The sequence below is a fragment of the Conger conger genome, chromosome 1 (genome assembly GCF_963514075.1).
Source record: "Conger conger chromosome 1, fConCon1.1, whole genome shotgun sequence".
In the NCBI taxonomy this organism is placed as follows: domain Eukaryota; kingdom Metazoa; phylum Chordata; class Actinopteri; order Anguilliformes; family Congridae; genus Conger; species Conger conger.
In genome coordinates, this window is record NC_083760.1 from 72,760,593 (window position 1) to 72,783,139 (window position 22,547).

A 22,547-nucleotide genomic window follows, 5' to 3' on the forward strand; every position below is an offset into this window, starting at 1 on the left:
GTGTCAGGACGGCCACTTGACTGCAGTCAAGCAGAGAGAGGCTACTATAGGGTCGACTCCTGAAATGCTTCTGCAAGCAAAACTGTCATTACCTGCAGTCCCACCACTTCAGTACTGTGCCTGTGTGTTAGACGCCACACTGGAGTAATGACGGCATACACAAAGTTAATTACTGCGTGGGAATGGTCGGATTCTGAGAAAGTGCAGTATTCAGTCAGTACGGCGGTATTCTGGCTGAAAGTGAACATCTGGCCGTTCAGTGAGGTGTGTTACACCAGGCCTGCTTACTCGGTGAAGAAAGAAGTGGAATGGGTAAAATGGAGGTTCTCTGAAAGTGCAGGTCAGGGCTGTGCTCTTCACTCGGGACTCGCATTCGCCATTGTTCCGCCGTCCACTGCTGTCAGCACTATGTGACGGTGGTCGGGGACAACATGTGACCGGCAAGGTCATGGGTTCAAACGAGTGTGGAGACGGGCCGCTGTAATCTTACAACAAATGATATGCTGAGGAGTGGTAGGGAATGCGTTTCGTGTGACTGCATCTTTAGAAATGTCATTCCACCATTCAGAATGTCGCTCTTAGCAGAGCAGCTCTGCCTGTCAGTCATTATTCATCATTTATTAACTTCATATTGTCATACAGCTTTGTGCAGTTCATTATTTCTTCCTGCCCAATGCAGACAGGTTGTTTTTTATTTGTATTAACGCAGTTGTTTCAGAAATAGTACTCCGATGGCTTTTTTTGAGCTCACCCTCTCTCTCTTTTTGTCTGTGCAGGTGTGGCTGTGACTGTTGACCCGAGCAGAGGAGACCGTGCCCCCCCCCCCCTCCCCCTCCTGTTGGCCCCTCAGGGAAAACCTCCCCCCTCCCACCACCCCTGTTTTCTCTGTTCTGATGGCCCCCACCACACAGTGAATTCATGATCACATGACTTTGGATATGGACGCAGTCCTGTCCCACTTTGTCCGTTCCACAGGAGCTGAACCAGGACTGGCGAGGGATCTGCTGGAAGGTGAGCGTGAGCCGTCTGTGAGCCTGAATTGGTCTCATTTACAATTGAGCAACTGGGTCAGAATGGCATGCTCTTCAGCCATGTTGAGTTGGTTATGAGTATTAATTTCAGATGGTAGTTTTTACTGGCATAAAAAGGGTCGTTGGTGCTCTCCATCATTGGCCTAGTGCTTAGTCGCACGTAGGGTCATTCCACTTATTTAGCTGACACTTTTTTCCCTTGGAGCACAGTGGGGATTTGCTTAAGGGCCCAACAGCTGCACTGATCTTATTGTGGCTACTCTGGGGGTTCAACCACAAACCGTCCAGGCATTAGTCAAGCACTTCAACCACTACGTTATGGCACGACTCCATGCAGGAAGAATACCTGCTTTTGTTTGTCAGTGACTTCTAACGGATTGGTCTGGTCCCTTTTTGACTGAACTGATATCATGCTTGTGATTTTTAGGAAAGAATTGGGATCTCAGTGCTGCCCTGAGTGACTTCGAACAGCTACGGCAGGTGCATGCTGGGAACCTGTCGTACTCTTTTGGGGAGGAGAGGGGACTCTACCCCTCCGAGAAGGAAATGGCCAGAGTGGTACGGCCCCCTCTGCTCCGGCAAGATGACGTGGTACAAGGTGGGAATGCTGGTTTAAATCTGATCGCGTTTATGGTGCTGTAAATCTCTGTGCTCGTTATGGCCCATCCTGTCCTCCTATGAAATATTTCACTGTTTCCTGTCTCGCCTACTCCTTCTCCTCAATCTAATTCTCACCCCTTTGCTTCACAAACCTCCCTCTGCTCTCCTCCTTCCTTCCTTTGTTTTTCCACCGTCTCTGATCTCTCCGCTCATGCCTGCCTGTTCCTCCCCTGCTTTTCATCCTGGGCTTTGTGCGACCCCCCCCCCCCCCCCCTGACCGACCCTCCCGCTCTCCCCTGCTTTCAGCCACGGAGAAGCGTCTGTCGCGGGGCATCTCCCACGCCAGCTCCACCATCGTGTCGCTGGCGCGCTCACACGTCTCCAGCACGGGGGGCAGCAGCAGCGAGCCCCTCCTGGACACGCCGCTCTGCACCTTCCAGCTGCCCAACCTCACCGTGTACCGCGACGACTTCCGCGGCTTCATCGAGAGGGACCTCATCGAGCAGTCCATGATGGTGGCCCTGGAGCACGCGGGTGAGCCGGGAGTCCCGCTGCTGACACCGACCTGTTTCCCCCGGTGGTGGGGCCTCCGGGTTTGTGCAGACATTTGGGAGAATGCGAATGGCTAAAGGCATGGAGAAATATTGTGCTACTGAGGATTGCACCAGGGCAATACTGAACCCATTTTTCAGAGATTGCTGTTTTTTTAATTTTTTTTTAATAAAAATAAGCTTGAATGACATTTTAAATTACATTTGCTATCAATAGCAAATGGATGTTGGGAATCCATAGCCATCACATTACACATCTCTTCAGGCTTGCTTCACACTTGGAAGCACAGTGTTTTTGCATCAACCTCAAAACCACTGAAGCATGCCGAGATAATGCACCACTCTAAGGAGGGAGAGCGGTAATGCGCTCTTCTAAAGAGAGGTCATCTTACCCTGTCCTTTCTGCAGGTCGGCTGAATTGGTGGACGCGGGTGGTGCCTAGTTGTCAGAGTCTGTTGCCGCTGGCGACGAGCGGGGACGGAAACTGCCTGCTACACGCAGCGTCTTTGGGTGAGTCTTCAGCTCACGGCTGGTTTGGCCACAGTTACGCAGTGAGTATCTCTGCTGCCTCTTCTATCACTGACATGAATTTCAGCCAGAGGCACAGGACAGCACTATGGAATGGAAGATCTTGGGTGTTTGGCCACTGTTTATGTACTAAGTGACTGATTACTGTCGCTTAAATGAGATACTAGAACTCTTTGAAACCGTAAAACCTAATGAATCTGTGTGCTCGCTGTGTATAATATAATTGTAATGGAAGTGCAAGTGCCGTGAAATGATGCATGTTAAGAAAATTAATGAGGTAATTTTTTACATAATAGAAAACTGCCAGGGGTGGGACAACATAAGATAATGGTTCGGAAAATTGGTTAGCAGCTGGCTAATTACCCAGTTGTTATACCCTTTATCAACACACACACATGAAGGGTTGGGTAAATATTCCGCTCTATAAATGAATAATGAGTAAATAATGTGTCTGTGCAGGGATGTGGGGCTTTCATGATCGGGACCTGATGCTGCGGAAGTCTCTGTACGCGCTGATGGACCACGGGCAGGAGAGGGAGGCCCTGAGACGCAGGTGGCGCTGGCAGCAGACACAGCAGAACAAAGAGGTGAGCGCCCGTTAGCACGTTGTGCTGCCCTCACATCCGGACACCATTCTGCTGTTCACACACTGGCCTGCGCTAATGAGGCGGCAGCACAAGCAGTGTCTGAGCGCCCGTTAGCACGTTATGCTGCCCTTGGACACAGTTCTGGTGTTCACACACTGGCCTGCGCTAATGAGGCAGCAGCACAAACAGTGTGTCTGAGCGCTTATTTTAGACACTCTTTTTGTGCTCTGTTTCTAAATTAGAAAGTCTACTACAAAATTTGCAATTTTAGAAATGGGCCTAGGTCTGTGAGCAAATTAACCGGTCGGATTCGTTCTGTCGTTTTCTGTGAATTTTTCATAATCTGTGAACCACTGTAAATTATTTCAGAGGCTGCATTATTTGATTATGAACTGTAATTATGTCTATTTTAGTCTGAAAATGTTTGCTAAGCAAAGAGCAGTGTGATTAATCCAAGCAGGTCTGCTGCTTCCGCATAGCCATGCGATGCTGGCGTCCTGTATCCAGCTGTTGCCATAGCAAAGAGTCCTTGTTAGACTGCAGCTGAACAGAAGCCTGTGTGTGTGTTGGCTGCTGTGTGAGCCCTGCTGTGTTTGTGTGCGTGTGTGTGTGTGTGTGTGTGTGTGTGTGTGTGTGCAGTCAGGTCTGGTGTACACTGAAGACGAGTGGCAGAAGGAGTGGAATGAGCTGCTGAAGCTGGCCTCCAGTGAACCCCGGATACACTACAGCACCACTAGCAGCAACTGCTCGGGGTAGGTCCTTACACCCAGCGCTGCCCCCTGGTGGGAAGGGTCTCAATTGTAAACCGCTGATATGTTTTCCTGTTACTTATGTGCACAGATACTAATAATGGCAGAGTATTGTTGAGCTGTGGTTTGAGACCCTGAGCAGTGTACTGAACCACATTCTGCAAAACATCCAGCTGTGTCAGTATAAGCTTTATTTATTTATTTATTTTTTATTAAGTTGGGGTCGATAAGGATATCTGCTAAGTACATGAAGTCATAACAATGTACAGTTGATACTAAGTTCTGCTTCTGTGAGAATGCAAACATGTTTGTATATAGAGCTGCTGGGGCTCTCGCGGTGTGTTCATTGTGTGTGTGTTTGTTTGTGTGTGTGTGTGTGTGTACGTGTGTGTGTACGTGTGTGTGTACGTGTGTGTACGTGTGTGTGTACGTGTGTGTGTACGTGTGTGTGTGCGTGTCTGTGCGTGTGTGTGTGTGTGTGTGTGTGTGCGTGTGTGCGTGCGTGTGCGCGTGTGTGTGTACGTGTGTGTGTGTGCTTGTGTGTGTGTGTCTGTGTGTTGTGCACGTGTGTGTCTGTGTTGTGCACGTGTGTGTCTGTGTGTTGTGCACGTGTGTGTGTGTGTGTCTGTGTGTTGTGCACGTCTGTGTGTTGTGCGTGTGTGTGTGTGTGTGCGTGTGTGTGTACGTGTCTGTGTTGTGCGCGTGCGCGTGCGTGTGTGTGTGTGTGTGTGTCTGTGTGTTGTGCACGTGTGTGTCTGTGTGTTGTGCACGTGTGCGCGTGCGCGTGTGTGTTGTGCACGTGTGTGTTGTGCGCGTGTGTGTGTTGTGCGCATGTGCAGGGTGGAGTCCTCGGAGGAGCCCGTGTATGAAAGCCTGGAGGAGTTCCACGTCTTTGTTCTGGCCCACGTCCTGCGCAGACCCATCGTGGTGGTGGCCGACACCATGCTGAGGGACTCTGGAGGGGAGGGTAAGTCCGCTACACGGGCCGCAGCCAGGACAGGGCTGTGGGTGCTACACGGGCCCCAGCCAGGACAGGGCTGTGGGGGCTGAGGTGTGGACCGCAACCTGGGAGCAGAAGTGGCTGACAATACCTCAAGTAGTTTCATACTGAGATTGCTGGTCGGCACGTGACCATAACTGGCATCTAACCACGTTTCAGATTATATACTATTATGTTATGTCATGTTGGAACAGCTTTAAAAAAAATAAAATGTATAACATAAATATACTACTTTCTTATAGCTAGAACTTGTGATGATGACAGATTGCAGATGAAAACCGTTAGGTCTGGTGTTTCTCCCCAGCCTTTGCACCTATCCCATTCGGGGGTATCTACCTGCCTCTGGAGGTTCCTGCCGTAAAGTGCCATCGCTCGCCTCTGGTCCTGGCGTACGACCAGGCCCATTTCTCGGCCCTGGTCTCCATGGAGCAGAAAGACGGCTCCAAAGATCAAGGTGCGGATTGGGAGAGTAATGCTACATTCTTCATCCTTTTCTTCAGTCTTTATCACACCTGTTTGCCTGTGAGGTCCCAAATTATTGACAACATTTCAATTTACATTTGTCCTGCCGTGCAGTGGTAGCCAACCTTTTTCAACTTTCTGAAAATGTAGCCTGAAATGTGTTGAGCTAATCGCCTCACCAGAGCAACCAGCAGGCCCTGCCCCACAGATTTCTACAGTCTAATTAATGTATTACCATTATCCATTAGCTTAGCTTAGCTTTCATGTCAGAATGTGGCGCCAACCTGACCGTGTGAAACCTGTGCTGCTGTATCCTGAACTGTAATGTTTCTGCCCGTTAGCTGTGATCCCACTGACGGACTCTGAGCATAAGATGCTGCCCGTGCACTTTGCTGTGGACCCGGGGAGGGATTGGGAGTGGGGGAAGGACGACATGGACAACGTGATGCTGGCAAGGTGGGCCACCCTGCCGGGGTCTATCAGACCGGAGACGTATCGCTGGTGACATACCCCAAGCCCCGGTGGTGTTCTGTGTCTGGCCTGGACAGACCTGCTCTCCTCACTGAGCCAGTCACCGCCATCATGCACACTGTTTCAGAATGACTTTAATTTTTAGGCTCATCTTGTGAATTTAAATTACTTCTTTAAAAAGATTATGCCCAGACAGACCACGACATTACACCATCACCATCACCACTGTGCTCCCATCCTTTAGAATTTTTCGGAAAACTAGAACTAGAAATTGATTTTCACTTTTCCTGTGCCAGAACAGGAATGTTACTTTTCAGTTCCATGAAAGAGACTGCATAAACAAATTAGCCATCAACACATGGGTGGAATTCAAACATCTGTGTGCCTGCTTTTAACCAGCAAAGCAACAGTCTCTCTGCCCTAAAGCCCTTTGCATCTAAGATAAACTCACCAGTTAGGCAGGGATTAGCACTAATTGCCGTCTGAATGGGGCTCCAGGTAAGCCAAATATAGCCCTGAACGCAGTGAGAAGGAAGATCTTTTTTTAGTGGTGGACTGTGGGCGTGCCTGGCTGCTGGATTCTCAGCAATGCCTTCCAATCAAGTTTACATAAGATAAGGCCTCAGATACTCTATAAAAAGTAACAAAGATGGTGGGCAGACAGCTTTACTTTGAAGTTCTGTCCCTGCACATTTCTATGACAGGGAGTCCTTAAATAGTTCAACTAAGGCCCTGGTTTGTCTGTACAAAGAGGGTACAGACTGTATTTAAAAAAAATAATTAAAATGATAATAATAAAATACATTGACAAATAAAATTGCACAGAAGACCAAATGTTCTGCTTTAAGCTTCAGTGCATAGGACAACAAAATGGCTAGGGAATTATTGCAATTAAACGCATAAAGTCGATGCTACATTAACCACACAAAACAGGGAAGAGTGGTGCGGTCATGACCGTTTTACTTCAACTGTGTCTCCTTTTCCCTCCTTCAGCGTCACTCTGTCATTAGAGGCGAAGCTGCACTTGTTGCACACCTACATGACGGTAACATGGCTCCCGCTGCCCTGTGACGTGCAGGTGAGTCTTACGATTCCTCTCTGTCACTCCCACAACATTTCAGTCAGTCTCCACAACCAGGCAGCTGCAGCAAACTGCTCAAACACAAGGGGAAATTACACTGCCTGATGGGAAACAGCTGCAGACATTTCAGGCTTGAACTGTCTGCAGTGAGTCTCCAAACCATCTGAAACGAGTCTCCAAACAGTGTGAAACCAGTCTCCAACCCATCTGTCTCCAAACCATCTGAAACAAGTCTCCGAACAGTCTGAAACGAGTCTCCAAACCATCTGAAACAAGTCTCCGAACAGTCTGAAACTAGTCTCCAAACGGTCTGAAACGAGTCTCCAAACGGTCTGAAACGAGTCTCCAAACGGTCTGAAACGAGTCTCCAAACGGTCTGAAACGAGTCTCCAAACGGTCTGAAACGAGTCTCCAAACGGTCTGAAACGAGTCTCCAAACCATCTGAAACGAGTCTCCAAACAGTCTGAACCCAGTCTCCAACCCATCTGTTTCCAAACCGTCTGAAACGAGTCTCCAAACAGTCTGAAACGAGTCTCCAAACAGTCTGAAACGAGTCTCCAAACAGTCTGAAACGAGTCTCCAAACAGTCTGAAACGAGTCTCCAACCCATCTGTCTCCAAACAGTCTGAAACGAGTCTCCAAACAGTCTGAAACGAGTCTCCCACCCATCTGTCTCCAAACCATCTGAAACGAGTCTCCAAACAGTCTGAAACGAGTCTCCAACCCATCTGTCTCCGAACCATCTGAAACGAGTCTCCAACCCATCTGTCTCCAAACAGTCTGAAACGAGTCTCCAAACAGTCTGAAACGAGTCTCCAAACAGTCTGAAACGAGTCTCCAAACAGTCTGAAACGAGTCTCCCACCCATCTGTCTCCAAACCATCTGAAACGAGTCTCCAAACAGTCTGAAACGAGTCTCCAACCCATCTGTCTCCGAACCATCTGAAACGAGTCTCCAACCCATCTGTCTCCAAACAGTCTGAAACGAGTCTCCAAACAGTCTGAAACGAGTCTCCAAACAGTATGAAACGAGTCTCCAAACAGTCTGAAACGAGTCTCCAACCCATCTGTCTCCAAACCATCTGAAACGAGTCTCCAACCCATCTGAAACGAGTCTCCAACCCATCTGAAACGAGTCTCCAAACCATCTGAAACAAGTCTCCAAACAGTCTGAAACGAGTCTCCAACCCATCTGTCTCCAAACCATCTGAAACAAGTCTCCAAACAGTCTGAAACGAGTCTCCAAACAATCTGAAACGAGTCTCCCACCCATCTGTCTCCAAACCATCTGAAACAAGTCTCCAAACAGTCTGAAACGAGTCTCCAAACAATCTGAAACGAGTCTCCCACCCATCTGTCTCCAAACCATCTGAAACAAGTCTCCAAACAGTCTGAAACGAGTCTCCAACCCATCTGTCTCCAAACCATCTGAAACGAGTCTCCAAACAGTCTGAAACGAGTCTCCAACCCATCTGTCTCTGAACCATCTGAAACGATTCTCCAACCCATCTGTCTCCAAACAGTCTGAAACGAGTCTCCAAACAGTCTGAAACGAGTCTCCAAACAGTCTGAAACGAGTCTCCAACCCATCTGTCTCCAAACCATCTGAAACGAGTCTCCAACCCATCTGAAACGAGTCTCCAACCCATCTGAAACGAGTCTCCAAACAGTCTGAAACGAGTCTCCAACCCATCTGTCTCCAAACCATCTGAAACAAGTCTCCAAACAATCTGAAACGAGTCTCCCACCCATCTGTCTCCAAACCATCTGAAACAAGTCTCCAAACAGTCTGAAACGAGTCTCCAAACAATCTGAAACGAGTCTCCCACCCATCTGTCTCCAAACCATCTGAAACAAGTCTCCAAACAGTCTGAAACGAGTCTCCAACCCATCTGTCTCCAAACCATCTGAAACGAGTCTCCAAACAGTCTGAAACGAGTCTCCAACCCATCTGTCTCTGAACCATCTGAAACGATTCTCCAACCCATCTGTCTCCAAACAGTCTGAAACGAGTCTCCAAACAGTCTGAAACGAGTCTCCAAACAGTCTGAAACGAGTCTCCAACCCATCTGTCTCCAAACCATCTGAAACGAGTCTCCAACCCATCTGAAACGAGTCTCCAACCCATCTGAAACGAGTCTCCAAACAGTCTGAAACGAGTCTCCAACCCATCTGTCTCCAAACCATCTGAAACAAGTCTCCAAACAGTCTGAAACGAGTCTCCAAACAATCTGAAACGAGTCTCCCACCCATCTGTCTCCAAACCATCTGAAACAAGTCTCCAAACAGTCTGAAACGAGTCTCCAAACAATCTGAAACGAGTCTCCCACCCATCTGTCTCCAAACCATCTGAAACGAGTCTCCAACCCATCTGAAACGAGTCTCCAACCCATCTGAAACGAGTCTCCAAACAGTCTGAAACGAGTCTCCAACCCATCTGTCTCCAAACCATCTGAAACAAGTCTCCAAACAGTCTGAAACGAGTCTCCAAACAATCTGAAACGAGTCTCCCACCCATCTGTCTCCAAACCATCTGAAACAAGTCTCCAAACAGTCTGAAACGAGTCTCCAACCCATCTGTCTCCAAACCATCTGAAACGAGTCTCCAAACAGTCTGAAACGAGTCTCCAACCCATCTGTCTCTGAACCATCTGAAACGATTCTCCAACCCATCTGTCTCCAAACAGTCTGAAACGAGTCTCCAAACAGTCTGAAACGAGTCTCCAAACAGTCTGAAACGAGTCTCCAACCCATCTGTCTCCAAACCATCTGAAACGAGTCTCCAACCCATCTGAAACGAGTCTCCAACCCATCTGAAACGAGTCTCCAAACAGTCTGAAACGAGTCTCCAACCCATCTGTCTCCAAACCATCTGAAACAAGTCTCCAAACAGTCTGAAACGAGTCTCCAAACAATCTGAAACGAGTCTCCCACCCATCTGTCTCCAAACCATCTGAAACAAGTCTCCAAACAGTCTGAAACGAGTCTCCAAACAATCTGAAACGAGTCTCCCACCCATCTGTCTCCAAACCATCTGAAACAAGTCTCCAAACAGTCTGAAACGAGTCTCCAACCCATCTGTCTCCAAACCATCTGAAACGAGTCTCCAAACAGTCTGAAACGAGTCTCCAACCCATCTGTCTCTGAACCATCTGAAACGATTCTCCAACCCATCTGTCTCCAAACAGTCTGAAACGAGTCTCCAAACAGTCTGAAACGAGTCTCCAAACAGTCTGAAACGAGTCTCCAACCCATCTGTCTCCAAACCATCTGAAACGAGTCTCCAACCCATCTGAAACGAGTCTCCAACCCATCTGAAACGAGTCTCCAAACAGTCTGAAACGAGTCTCCAACCCATCTGTCTCCAAACCATCTGAAACAAGTCTCCAAACAGTCTGAAACGAGTCTCCAAACAATCTGAAACGAGTCTCCCACCCATCTGTCTCCAAACCATCTGAAACAAGTCTCCAAACAGTCTGAAACGAGTCTCCAAACAATCTGAAACGAGTCTCCCACCCATCTGTCTCCAAACCATCTGAAACAAGTCTCCAAACAGTCTGAAACGAGTCTCCAACCCATCTGTCTCCAAACCATCTGAAACGAGTCTCCAAACAGTCTGAAACGAGTCTCCAACCCATCTGTCTCTGAACCATCTGAAACGATTCTCCAACCCATCTGTCTCCAAACAGTCTGAAACGAGTCTCCAAACAGTCTGAAACGAGTCTCCAAACAGTCTGAAACCAGTCTCCAACCCATCTGTCTCCAAACCATCTGAAACGAGTCTCCAACCCATCTGAAACGAGTCTCCAACCCATCTGAAACGAGTCTCCAAACCATCTGAAACAAGTCTCCAAACAGTCTGAAACGAGTCTCCAACCCATCTGTCTCCAAACCATCTGAAACAAGTCTCCAAACAGTCTGAAACGAGTCTCCAAACAATCTGAAACGAGTCTCCCACCCATCTGTCTCCAAACCATCTGAAACAAGTCTCCAAACAGTCTGAAACGAGTCTCCAACCCATCTGTCTCCAAACCATCTGAAACAAGTCTCCAAACAGTCTGAAACGAGTCTCCAAACAGTCTGAAACGAGTCTCCAAACAGTCTGAAACCAGTCTCCAACCCATCTGTCTCCAAACCATCTGAAACGAGTCTCCAACCCATCTGAAACGAGTCTCCAACCCATCTGAAACGAGTCTCCAAACCATCTGAAACAAGTCTCCAAACAGTCTGAAACGAGTCTCCAACCCATCTGTCTCCAAACCATCTGAAACAAGTCTCCAAACAGTCTGAAACGAGTCTCCAAACAATCTGAAACGAGTCTCCCACCCATCTGTCTCCAAACCATCTGAAACAAGTCTCCAAACAGTCTGAAACGAGTCTCCAAACAATCTGAAACGAGTCTCCCACCCATCTGTCTCCAAACCATCTGAAACAAGTCTCCAAACAGTCTGAAACGAGTCTCCAACCCATCTGTCTCCAAACCATCTGAAACGAGTCTCCAAACAGTCTGAAACGAGTCTCCAACCCATCTGTCTCTGAACCATCTGAAACGATTCTCCAACCCATCTGTCTCCAAACAGTCTGAAACGAGTCTCCAAACAGTCTGAAACGAGTCTCCAAACAGTCTGAAACGAGTCTCCAACCCATCTGTCTCCAAACCATCTGAAACGAGTCTCCAACCCATCTGAAACGAGTCTCCAACCCATCTGAAACGAGTCTCCAAACCATCTGAAACAAGTCTCCAAACAGTCTGAAACGAGTCTCCAACCCATCTGTCTCCAAACCATCTGAAACGAGTCTCCAACACATTTGCACATCTTGGAGAGCTGCTGTCATGTCTGTAAATGAGTTATGTTTCAGCATCATTGTATGGCTTGTGGCTTGTATTCATCAGTTTATTTACTTCAACCTTGCTTTGAGCAAATAGAAACTCAGCAGCTTAACTTAAATATAGCAAATATAGCTATTTTTGCACCCTTGTTTAGCCTATTTTGTGCATTTTTTAAAAATACATTTAGAAGACTTCATTATAGGTATAATGTGTCCGCACAGGAATGAGCAATTGAGCATTATGGAAAAAAAAAAGATTATTGGTAGTGCTTATTGGACTGCTTCATTAGTTACACAGGCACCTGGAAACATGGAGTATTTGCAGCCTTATTGGATACTGGTGTATGACCCCTAAAGAAAAGCAGCCTGTAAAAGCATTCCGCTTCAGACAGCTCCAGTGTGAATTCCCCTTTTGTACAGCACCATTCAGTGTTCAAAAGCATCACGCGGTAATGAGATTTCCATGGTCGAGCCAAAGCTGTGTCAGCTCTTAAACAGTCTGAGTTTTTTGGGGTTTCTTAAATTCTCCGACAACATTGGTTTTAATCTCAGCACTGTAAACCCAGCCTTTCCAAGGTAATAATTACGAGTCCCTGCAAACAAGCTTGACATCATGAAAGGTTCTCAGTTGATAGAAATTGCTCAGTTTGTAGAAATAATTTTTCTGACCTTATTATTGGCTTATCAATTGCAACTTGCATATCTAACATGTTTTACATTGATCGGCCTAGATTTGGAGGTTTATGGTGGGGTCTGCGAAAATTTGGGTACCCCGGGTAAATGTCTGTTACAATGAATCTGTATGTGATCGAAAGCAAACCTGAACTCTAAATGGAGTTAAACATGAGACCTTTCTGCAAATTCTAAAGCAAGATTGCTTTTTCACATTACCTTGTGAGCAAACACAACCAGAATTTTAAATATCCCTTAATCTTCTGAACCTTAATCTTCACATGGCTGCCAGTTCACTAGTTCTTGTATTATTTTTGCAGTGTTTGTTTACTTTTTGAATGGGGGGGAGGGTAATCATGCAGCATTCTGAGAGAGAGAGAGCTTGTTTTTATAGTGGTTACTTATCAGGTTAACATGCTGTTGTCTGTCTGTCCATCTCCAGCAGGCTCCGCTGGCCCAGCCAGAGTCACCCACAGCCTCTGCCGGAGACGATGCCCGGACACCTCCGGACTCGGGCGAGTCGGACAAGGAGTCGGTCTGTAGCAGCACCAACGGTAACTGTGACAGCAGTGCAGCCAATGGGAGCGGAGCGACGACCAAGGCGGGCGGGGGCTCGTCTAGCTCGTCCAGCTCGTCCAGCTCCAGCTCGGGGGGGACGGGCACCGGGACGGGCAACAAGGAGAAGGCCAAGAAGGACAAGGACAAAGACAAGGACAAAGACAAGGACAAAAAGAGGGCCGACTCTGTGGCCAACAAGCTGGGCAGCTTCGGCAAGAGCCTGGGCAGCAAGCTGAAGAAGAACATGGGCGGGTTAATGACGGGCAAGGGGGCGGTGGGGGCCGGGGCCAAGCAGGCCGGGGAGAGCCAGGAGAAGAAGAAGAAGGGCTCTCTGAAGGGACGGAAGGGCAGCAAGGAAGGCTCGCCCTCTGCCCACGGAGGCTCAGAGGATTCTGGGAAGGACTCGCCGTCCTCGGGCAGCGAGCGGCAGAAGGCGGACGGGTGTGGCGGAGGGGACGCCTCCAGGTACGGCGCCGAGGTGAAGGTGAGCCTGGGCATCCTGCGGGCCGCCATGCAGGGCGAGAGGAAGTTCATCTTCGCCAGCCTCCTCACCACCAGCAACCGGCAGCCCTTCCAGGAGGAGATGATCCAGCGCTACCTGGCCGACGCAGAGGAGCGCTTCCGGGTGGAGCAGGAGCAGCGGCGGGAGGCGGAGAGGAAGGGTGGGGTAGGGGTGGCGGGGGTGCCCCCCGGGGCCCAGCCCAAGAAGGAGGGGGTGGAGCCAGGCTACCGCTGCTATGAGCCTCGAGACGACCTCGGCGACGGCTCCCCGCCCTCCTTCAACCACCTCAAAGCCTCGGCCTTCAGCCCTGCCGTCTACTCTGGCGTGGTGCCCATCCCCCGGCCCACTGTCATCGACAGGACCCCCGCCTCGCTCTCCCCCCACCTGCCCTCGCCCGTCTACGTGGACTCGCGCCGGCAGCTGGCAGGCGGGTACCCCGGCCTGCCCTCCTACGTCACCCTCCCCCGCCACTGCCCCCTGGCGCAGGGCCCACCCCGCACCCAGTACCACCCCCCCAGCCTGGGCAGTCCCGCCCGTGCTGCCCCCAGCCTCGCCCCCTACCCCCTGGCGCAGATACCCCCGGACTACCCCTTGGAGCCCCTGAGGGCAGGGGACACGGGCCCCGGCTACAGCAACGGCTTCCGCGAGGCACGCTCGGGCTCAGAGGGCAGGAGCGGACCCCCGCCCGTCAGGCACTACTCTCTGGGCAGTGCTGGGGGCCTGGGCGGCTCCTCCAAATGCAAAACTCCCAGCTGCAACTACTACGGCCACCCGGAGACGGGCCATTACTGCTCATACTGCTATCGGGAGGAGCTGAAGAGGAGGGAGGCAGAACCGCCCATCCACCGGTTCTGAACGGACACGGCCCAGGCCACCCCCCTCTCAGTCATTCTGTCTGTCTGTCTGTCTCTGCGTCCCTCTCTCCGATTCTGCTGTTCGATCGTATTAACCCAGCCCCTCCAGTAAGCCACGTCACGTCCGGGTTAGAAGGGAGTGCCACACAGCCTTTTTAACTGGAATGCAATAATGATGATGATGATGTTATCAGTGTGTGGAAGGGGCAAGCGTAGGGTAATGTCTCGTGGCAGCCGGGGAATAAAGGCGTGTTACTGTAGCTGTGGTCCGTACTGTACCAGGAATCGGGTGAGAACTGAACCTGCTTTCAGGCTGCTCTGCAGTCAGTGCTCGACTGCTCCTCCTGGTGGAGAGAATGCCAGCCAGCAAACACAAAATACCGAGCACAACTGACTGCAATGCACCGCTTTTCCTCTCCCTCACACATACACATGCACGTGTGCACGCATACACACACGCACCCACACACAGGCACAGATACACACACACACAGGCACAGATACACACATACACACACACACACACACACACACAGAGGCACAGATACACACACACACACACACACACACACATATACGCACCAAACAACCAGAAACTGCTTATGGTACAGCTGCATATTCTGTCTTTTCTAGGTTAACGATATTCATATAGGCTTTAATAACACACAGGCTATTGCGTTTCCCCCTGCACTGTCCATCAGTACAAATACGAGTGATTACTCTTTGTGGACATCAGAGATGGGAGCCCAAACAGACCTAACCTGTGAAAATGACAAAGCAGTACACGTTTATTGCATGCTTTGTTCTACTGCCATAGAATGCAAGTTAAAATGGAATGGAACATTCTCTGAAGCGGAGAGCTATGCAACAGTGCTGGGTTAACATTACACACACCCTTTCATTACCACAGATAATGATAACAAACAGTGCTCACTATCATTTAAGGCGTGCCTTTTGTTACAGAATGGTGCTGTCCTACACAAACATCTCGCTCTCTGTTGACTGCACTTTGGCGTAGCTCAAAGCACATATGTTAACTTTCTATCGAGCATTTTAATGAAGTAGGAGTTCCCACCCGATTCCCTGGAGAATTTTGCAGAAATTGACTTTGAGCACAACTGACTGCTACTTGTGGGTGTTTTGTGTGGAACAAATGACCACACTGCCTATGACAGACAAACCCAAACTAGCCAATTTTGCTCTTCACATTTTTTTTATGTGTATGCGTGTGTGTTGGCAAACGAGCAGTATTTTAACGGATGTGGCTTTTATGCAATTTAGCTTCGGACAGAAAGTGCTTATAATGGCCCGTTTTAAAGGCGAGTTTGAGAAAGCCGTGCGATTGGGACAGGCTGCTGGTATTACTAGTGTAATAGGACACGGGGGTGTCCTAAAGTTCCTGTCCAGGTGACTGAATGTTATTTTAACCATGTATAAATAGAAGGATGTTGAATCACACACTGTGTAATACTGCTGGATATTTTGAGATCCTTGAACTTGCGCCCGTGCTTTTCAATAATCATGAGTCGGTTATTTATTTTGCATGGCTGTGGCATTCAGCAATCTCCTTAAAGCAGCCATCTTGGAAATATTATTTTATTCTGGTTGTTGAATTTGGCAAGATTGCAGTATGTCCAAGATGACCTCTATGCATTCAGTTCTCATGGTCCCTGTTAAGGTGAATATATTCATAGCAATTATATAAAGAGTGCTTCAGGGTGTACCATATATTAGGTATGTGATTGTCCTGGTCTGGAGGTGTATGCGTTGGTCCAGCATAACTGGAGTACGAACATGTCAAATTAAGGGAGTACACATTGTTACAGGAGATTGAAGGCACATGATGGTGTGCACTGTACATGCCTTCCAGTGCAGTCCAGGGCCCCCTAGGACAGTGCAGAACGGTTCCCCTGACTGGCAGCACTCACTAGAGCTCTTTCTGCACAAACCCAGCACTTTTATAAGGGGCAGACACTTAGGAGCTGTACGCATCAGGTCTGCTAGACTGCTCTGCTGCTGTGCTATAGGGCCTTTCCCAGCACTGCAGAGTCTGGCTCTACTGGGGGTCAGTGTGGCTTTGGGTGCCACTCAATAGCATGTTTAGCCTTGTCCGTGTCTCTCTGCCCTGCCCTGCTCTGACTGCTGCAAGGAATTCTGTCCCTCTTCACCTCTTATTTTATGCTGTTTCACAAGGTTTTTGACATTTGTTCCTATGTGCACTAAACGTTACACTGTGCGGAGATGTTCTGGTTGGTTTACAGCAGTGTTGTGTCGCTGCACTGTATTTACCCAGTTGTTGTTTTTCCTTGTTCATCGTTTTTCGTGTTCATCGTAGCGCTAGCATGTACCTTGCAGTGGCATCAGTATTGAGATCATCACATTTTTGCGATCCTTCCTGTTTTTTGTTTTTTTTCCATTTGAAGATAAGAAGGCACCCAAGGCTTCTCAGATGGAAAGTACTAGGTTAAATGTTTTTGTCTGATTTGCAACACATTTGAGGTTTCACCCGTTCATATAAGTTGATTAAGTTACCTGTAGCTCAATAAGCAACAGGAATGGATTCTAAAACCCAAAGACATCCGTAATTGGAAAGCGAGTGAGTTTGAATACAGTGTATTTGGGGATGTGTACTTTCTTACAATAGGTATCCTTATGTAAGCTTTTCAAGTGGGTGTGTGTAGTTCCTGCTATTATCAATAATTATGCATAGTCTGGGCTGTGTAGCAAAAGCTACATTTAGACTGAATTCTCACATGTAGTCTTCTGCTCCTTACTGCAGGTTCCTGTGGCAAAAGGCTACGCCTCATTCCAATACAGTTCAGCAATATAGTGCCAGTAGGGGGCACACTTGCACTGTTCTTCAGTGTTAAACAATGTAGTGCACTGCTGGTAATGGGTGGAAAATGTGTTGAATGTGTCTTGGATAAAGTCACAGATTCCATTTAAATATGTATACTTCTTAGCAGTTTGATAGAAAGGATACACGTTTGGGCCTTGAAGGTGTATATTAGGGGACAGTAGCATGAGGAAGAGAGTTTGATATAAAACCTTATCTCATTTATTTAGGCCATATTCTCCTCCAAATACAGCTTAATTGAGCTAGAATCATACCCTTTGTGTTTTTGGAAACAAAAACATGATTCCTAGAAAGTCGTAAGTCCCAAAGTATTTGTGTGTGTGTGTGTGTGTGTGTGTGTACTTGTGTGCACACATTGTATCTGTATAAAGTCAGCTTTCAGCTGAAACAGCATAACCAGTGGGGTTTCAAAAGTGTGATGATTGCTTAGTTTTTAAAATTCCTTTCTTGCGTGTGCATTTTTGTTTTACTTTATAATTACAGCTAACAACAGCAGCAACAACAAACGGATTCCATTCACTCAAGGAATGGAAAGCTTAAGATTTGATTTCAGTACTTTTAACTTCAAGACTGCAAACAGATTTTTTGTATTTGAACAAAAAAGTTGTAAAAATGTTATCTTCAAGTTATTTTTTTAAAAATTAAACAATGTTTTACAGTGTTTTTAAAGATTGCTAAGAATGTAAATTGTTGGACACTACGGACACAAACAACAGAGTAAAGGACTGCGTTTCTGGCAGGAGCCTGAGCTGGTTTCTGAATTGGTGATCACTGGGAATGGACACTGACTTTCAGCCATGACACACATGGCCTCTCCAATGTAAGGTTTCCAGTGATCAAGCTAATTCGCTCATTGACAAACTGACATGGTGAAAATGCTTGAGTGTGTACGTATGGTCAGATTTCTCAGTAATTTTTTGTTTGGAATGTTCATTTTAAGGAATCGAGGATGCTCACCCATGTCTTCATTGTATTGTTCTTTGTTGATCATTGTTGAGCAGACCTGTTTGGGAGGGGAAAGGGATGTTGAACTATTGCATACTGACTACAGTTATGAAGTATGGACATGTTTAACAACCAAAGCTCTTACAGAAATCTCCTTTTTAGGGATGTGTTTGCTTTGATTTTATTAATACTACATAGCTGACCCGATATTTATGTTTTGCACATTTTGGTCTTTGGTCATGGCAGACAGGGACCTCATTGATTGAACAACCTAACATGGCATATTTTAGTTTGCATTGTACTGAAACTTTTGCATGGAAATGGCATACGCAAACAATTTTAACCAAATATGTCGCTATTTTAGCTGTATCAGTTAAACAAATTGGGCTAACCCTGTTCATTTTGCCCCGATTTAGTGTCATTTTCTAAAGGTTAGATGATCTCAGGCTGTGAGGCAAGGCAATCTGGAAGGACAGAACACATAGTTTTATGCCCTCAAAGTGTTTTGCGTCATTGAATAAATTCACATTTTCTTTCAGTGCCGTTATTGTGTTGTCGTTTGTTTGATTTTTTTCTGAAAGACCAGGCATTTAAACAATGTTTGATCACAACATTCACTCTCACAGTGTTTGGCAACCAGTCTAAAACTATTGAAATTATATCTTAGAGGAATATATTAAAGAATTATAATATTTTCATGGGTCTGAACGAACTATACTGTACATGTCTGTAACGTATATGTTGGGATTGGGGCAGAATTGCTTTTTACCAACACATTTCTGGATTCTGGATTCGGCGTACTAAACCAATTCGGCGTGCTTGGTTATAAGATATACCATTTTCAACTTAATGAGAGGTTTGATGTTGACTATTTCAAAAACATTCTGCTTAACAAATCGGATTGCTCCCTTAATATGCCTGTGTTATAGTTGTGTTTTTGTGCATTGTGGAACTAACTTTTCTATTACAGTTGGTGAGGGGGAGATTTTTCCAGATGATGTAAGCACTAGCGTCTGGAACCGTTTAGCAATGCTCACTACGTCTGTCAAAGAAACTCGAAACATCTTATGTAATATCAATTTTAAATGTGGGGAAACTTAGAGCCCCTACCTCCTTATCGTTGAATCCCTCTTTTATATTAAAAAATATTAAGTTAGACCTTGTTCAGTTTAAGAACTATTATGCCTACATTTTCATCCATTTATCCAACGAGCCAACTGCCACGCATCTGCAGAGACCCAGGCTTTGCGGTCTACTTTCTTAGTCCAAAATGGAATTCCATGGTATTCTCCTGTCGTCTTCTGTGAAGACATCTCGGTAGGCTACTGCACTGCTCTTTGGATCTGTTCCTGTTTATTTACCATTTAACAGGACAAACTTTCGATTTATTCACATTTACATAATGAGAATTTAACACAACTGTAATTGCTTGTGGTGTTTGTGGGGGGGAAATTCTGTTCCACCTGTAGTAGGCTATGTAGTCGGCTGCTTGGGGAAACGTCTTAGGATATGGTTTTTAAAAAAGTAATTGGTGGACGCAAGCGCTATTGCTGGTTGTGTACATGTGAGAAATCAGTGATTTGTCTTAGAAATATGTCAACCCTATCCTCTTTCCTCTTGGTTTCTTCTGGTGACACATTAGATTGTTTTTCAAACTGCCCAACTGCTTTAAATCCAAGTCAAGTACTTCCTGTCTGGTAATTTCCCTGTGGCTTGTATAAATGTTTAAATGCCAAAAAGTATGCATGTGACTGCACATTGTCGAAAGTTGGTAGCTTGCTTGTTTGGTTCTCTGTTACAAACCAAAATGGGATGCGAAACATCAAGAACTGCAAGACAAAGTGACCTCATCAAATTGATCTTCAAAATGGGTCTTTATTTTAGCGATTATCTTTGGCAGTCAGTACTAGCAATTCATTGATTTTTTTTTATTTATTGGAGGTTCCAGTAAAGTTTCAGTTATTATCTATGGCCAAGGCGTGTTCGTACTCATCTTAAGAGTTTTGTTTCCTCACAATGGCTTCCCTACATTTTTTGCACGGATTATCTTTCCCACAATCCTTCTCTCCATTGAGTTTAAGCAAATTTGTATTTTACTTGTCGAGACCAGTAGGGTACAGTACGTTTTATTGGTAAACAAATATACCAGCTCAGAGGACCGATGCCCCAAAGCGTTGCAGTATTGCAGTGTTTTGAATATTCAAAACGAAACCACTGAAGCTAGCCTGTGATTTATAATAAATGGGAAAAATTGGAGGACAAAATCCGAATTTATGCTAAGGATATTCCTTTATTTGGATATATCGGTAAAGTTTAGAATTATTTTGTTTACATTTCTATACCCATTTATTCTGATGGAGGCAATGAGGTATTGGACTTTATTCAAGTATAAGGACAGCAGCCCACCTGGGGATTCAACATGCCAAGTTCTTTAAAGGAATACACAAACATTTTTGGAAATACACCTTTTTTCCGACTACCCAAATTTAGACAAATTTTTCGTGCATTGACTGGCTCGGTTTACATTTTAGCATAACGTGTTAGCTTAGCATAAAAACTCGAAGCCTTGTAGGAGTCAGTAGCATACCTGACTTGAATGAATTTATTCAACTTGAAGAAATACACCTTACAGCAACTTCGAAGCTGTAGGTATCGTGTATTTCAAATACACGTGCGGGAAAAGAAATTGTGAAAACGAGAGACATTGTTTTCGCTAAGTGCCCTCACTCAAAACAATAAGCGGACGAATTAAGGATACGTGTGTTCAGCGGTTATACACTCACCGAGCACTTTATTTGGAACATCTTTTACTTTTTTACACCTACGTATTCATGCGATTATCTAATCAGCCAATTGCGTGGCAGCAGTGCAATGTATACAATCATGTAGATGCGGGTCAGGAGCTTCAGTTAATGTTCACATCAACCATCAGAATGTTTTGTTTCTTTAATTAACGTGGAATGGTTATTGGCGGCAGTCAGGGTGGTTTGAGTATCTCAGAAACGGCTGATCTCCTGGGATTTTCACATCCACTAGTTTTTTTGCTAAAGAATGCTGCTCCAAAATCCAAATAAATCCAGGTGAGCAGCAGTTCTGCAGACAGAGGAGAATGGTTAGACTGGTCAAGGCTGACAGGAAGGGGGCAGTAACGCAAATAACCACACATTACAACAGTGGTATGCAGAAGAGCATCTCTGAACACACAATGCATCATAACTCTGGTGGATAGGCTACAGCAGTAGAAGTCTAAAAATAAGTCTAATAAAGACCTAATAAAGTGCTCGTGAGTGTAGTTAACTACTGTTAAACAATGCATCTTGTTTTTAAAAAACAATTCTGCACATGTATTTCAAATACACATGATGCCTCGTGTAAATATGACAGGTAGGCTACTGACTCCTATCGGCTTCAAGTCTTTATGCTAAGCTAACATCTTATGCTAACATGGAAACCAAGCCAGTGAATGCACAAAAATCATCTAACTACTCTATCACGCATCTAAAATTGTATCACTTCCCATGTAAATCATAGTCTGCTGAAGTATACCTAAAGTATTGTATTTTATACTTGTACTTGAAGTAGAATTAAAGTTTATATCGAATATGCTTAGTATACCACTTTTTCTCATGTTGGAATCGCTTTGACGTCCAGCTTTCATCTTTATATTTATAATTTACAACGGAATGGGGGTCCCAGTAGTTTATTGGGTTGTGGGGGAAGGGGAGTTTGCTGTACAGCACAAGAACATCACGTGAGTGTTGTCGCTGTTACGCTAAATAGTATTTCATGAACAAAAAAGTATATAAAGGTTAATGTATAAAATACTTCACTTCCATGTAAAAGGCTACTTCTGGAGACTAAAATTTTATTTTTCTCTGGATTGGAAACATTGATATCCATAGAAGGGAGAACAAAGATGAAAATGAGCGAAAGATGTTGTCCTGGCCAAGACGATGTATGAGGGAATGTTAGTGATTTGAGGTTCAAGGTGGGTTGCTCAATTGCATTGTGAATGGCAGACTGGGAACAATTATTCTTTTTAGTTAAAATATTTTTGCTAATGGGTAAAATGGGTCACAGATCACATATATTGCATTCTTAAAAATTCATTCATTCTCCTAACCCACTTATCCTGAACAGGGTCGCTGGAGCCTATCCCAGCATACATTGGGCGAAAGGCAGGAATACACCCTGGACAGGTCGCCAGTCCATCGCAGGGGGCACACACACCATTCACTCACACACACCTATGGGCAATTTAGACTCTC

General features: G+C 46.1%; 1 protein-coding gene across 3 annotated transcripts in view; it reads left to right on the forward strand.

The window, feature by feature from the left end:
- otud7b (OTU deubiquitinase 7B) overlaps positions 1-18,817 on the forward strand; it is a 40,543-nt gene extending 21,726 nt beyond the window's left edge. The window contains exons 2-12 of one of the 3 annotated variants that reach the window (XM_061262275.1): positions 777-1,011; positions 1,459-1,629; positions 1,938-2,165; positions 2,591-2,692; positions 3,170-3,297; positions 3,937-4,049; positions 4,886-5,013; positions 5,351-5,500; positions 5,850-5,964; positions 6,973-7,057; positions 13,006-18,817. In XM_061262275.1, the coding sequence (XP_061118259.1) occupies positions 927-1,011; positions 1,459-1,629; positions 1,938-2,165; positions 2,591-2,692; positions 3,170-3,297; positions 3,937-4,049; positions 4,886-5,013; positions 5,351-5,500; positions 5,850-5,964; positions 6,973-7,057; positions 13,006-14,478 (2,778 nt within the window). In that variant the 5' untranslated portion in view covers positions 777-926 and the 3' untranslated portion in view covers positions 14,479-18,817. The remainder of the gene's footprint in view (positions 1-776; positions 1,012-1,458; positions 1,630-1,937; positions 2,166-2,590; positions 2,693-3,169; positions 3,298-3,936; positions 4,050-4,885; positions 5,014-5,350; positions 5,501-5,849; positions 5,965-6,972; positions 7,058-13,005) is intronic. The other 2 variants (XM_061262282.1, XM_061262293.1) reach the window with 2 other exon arrangements.
- The last annotated feature ends 3,730 nt before the right edge of the window (positions 18,818-22,547 follow it).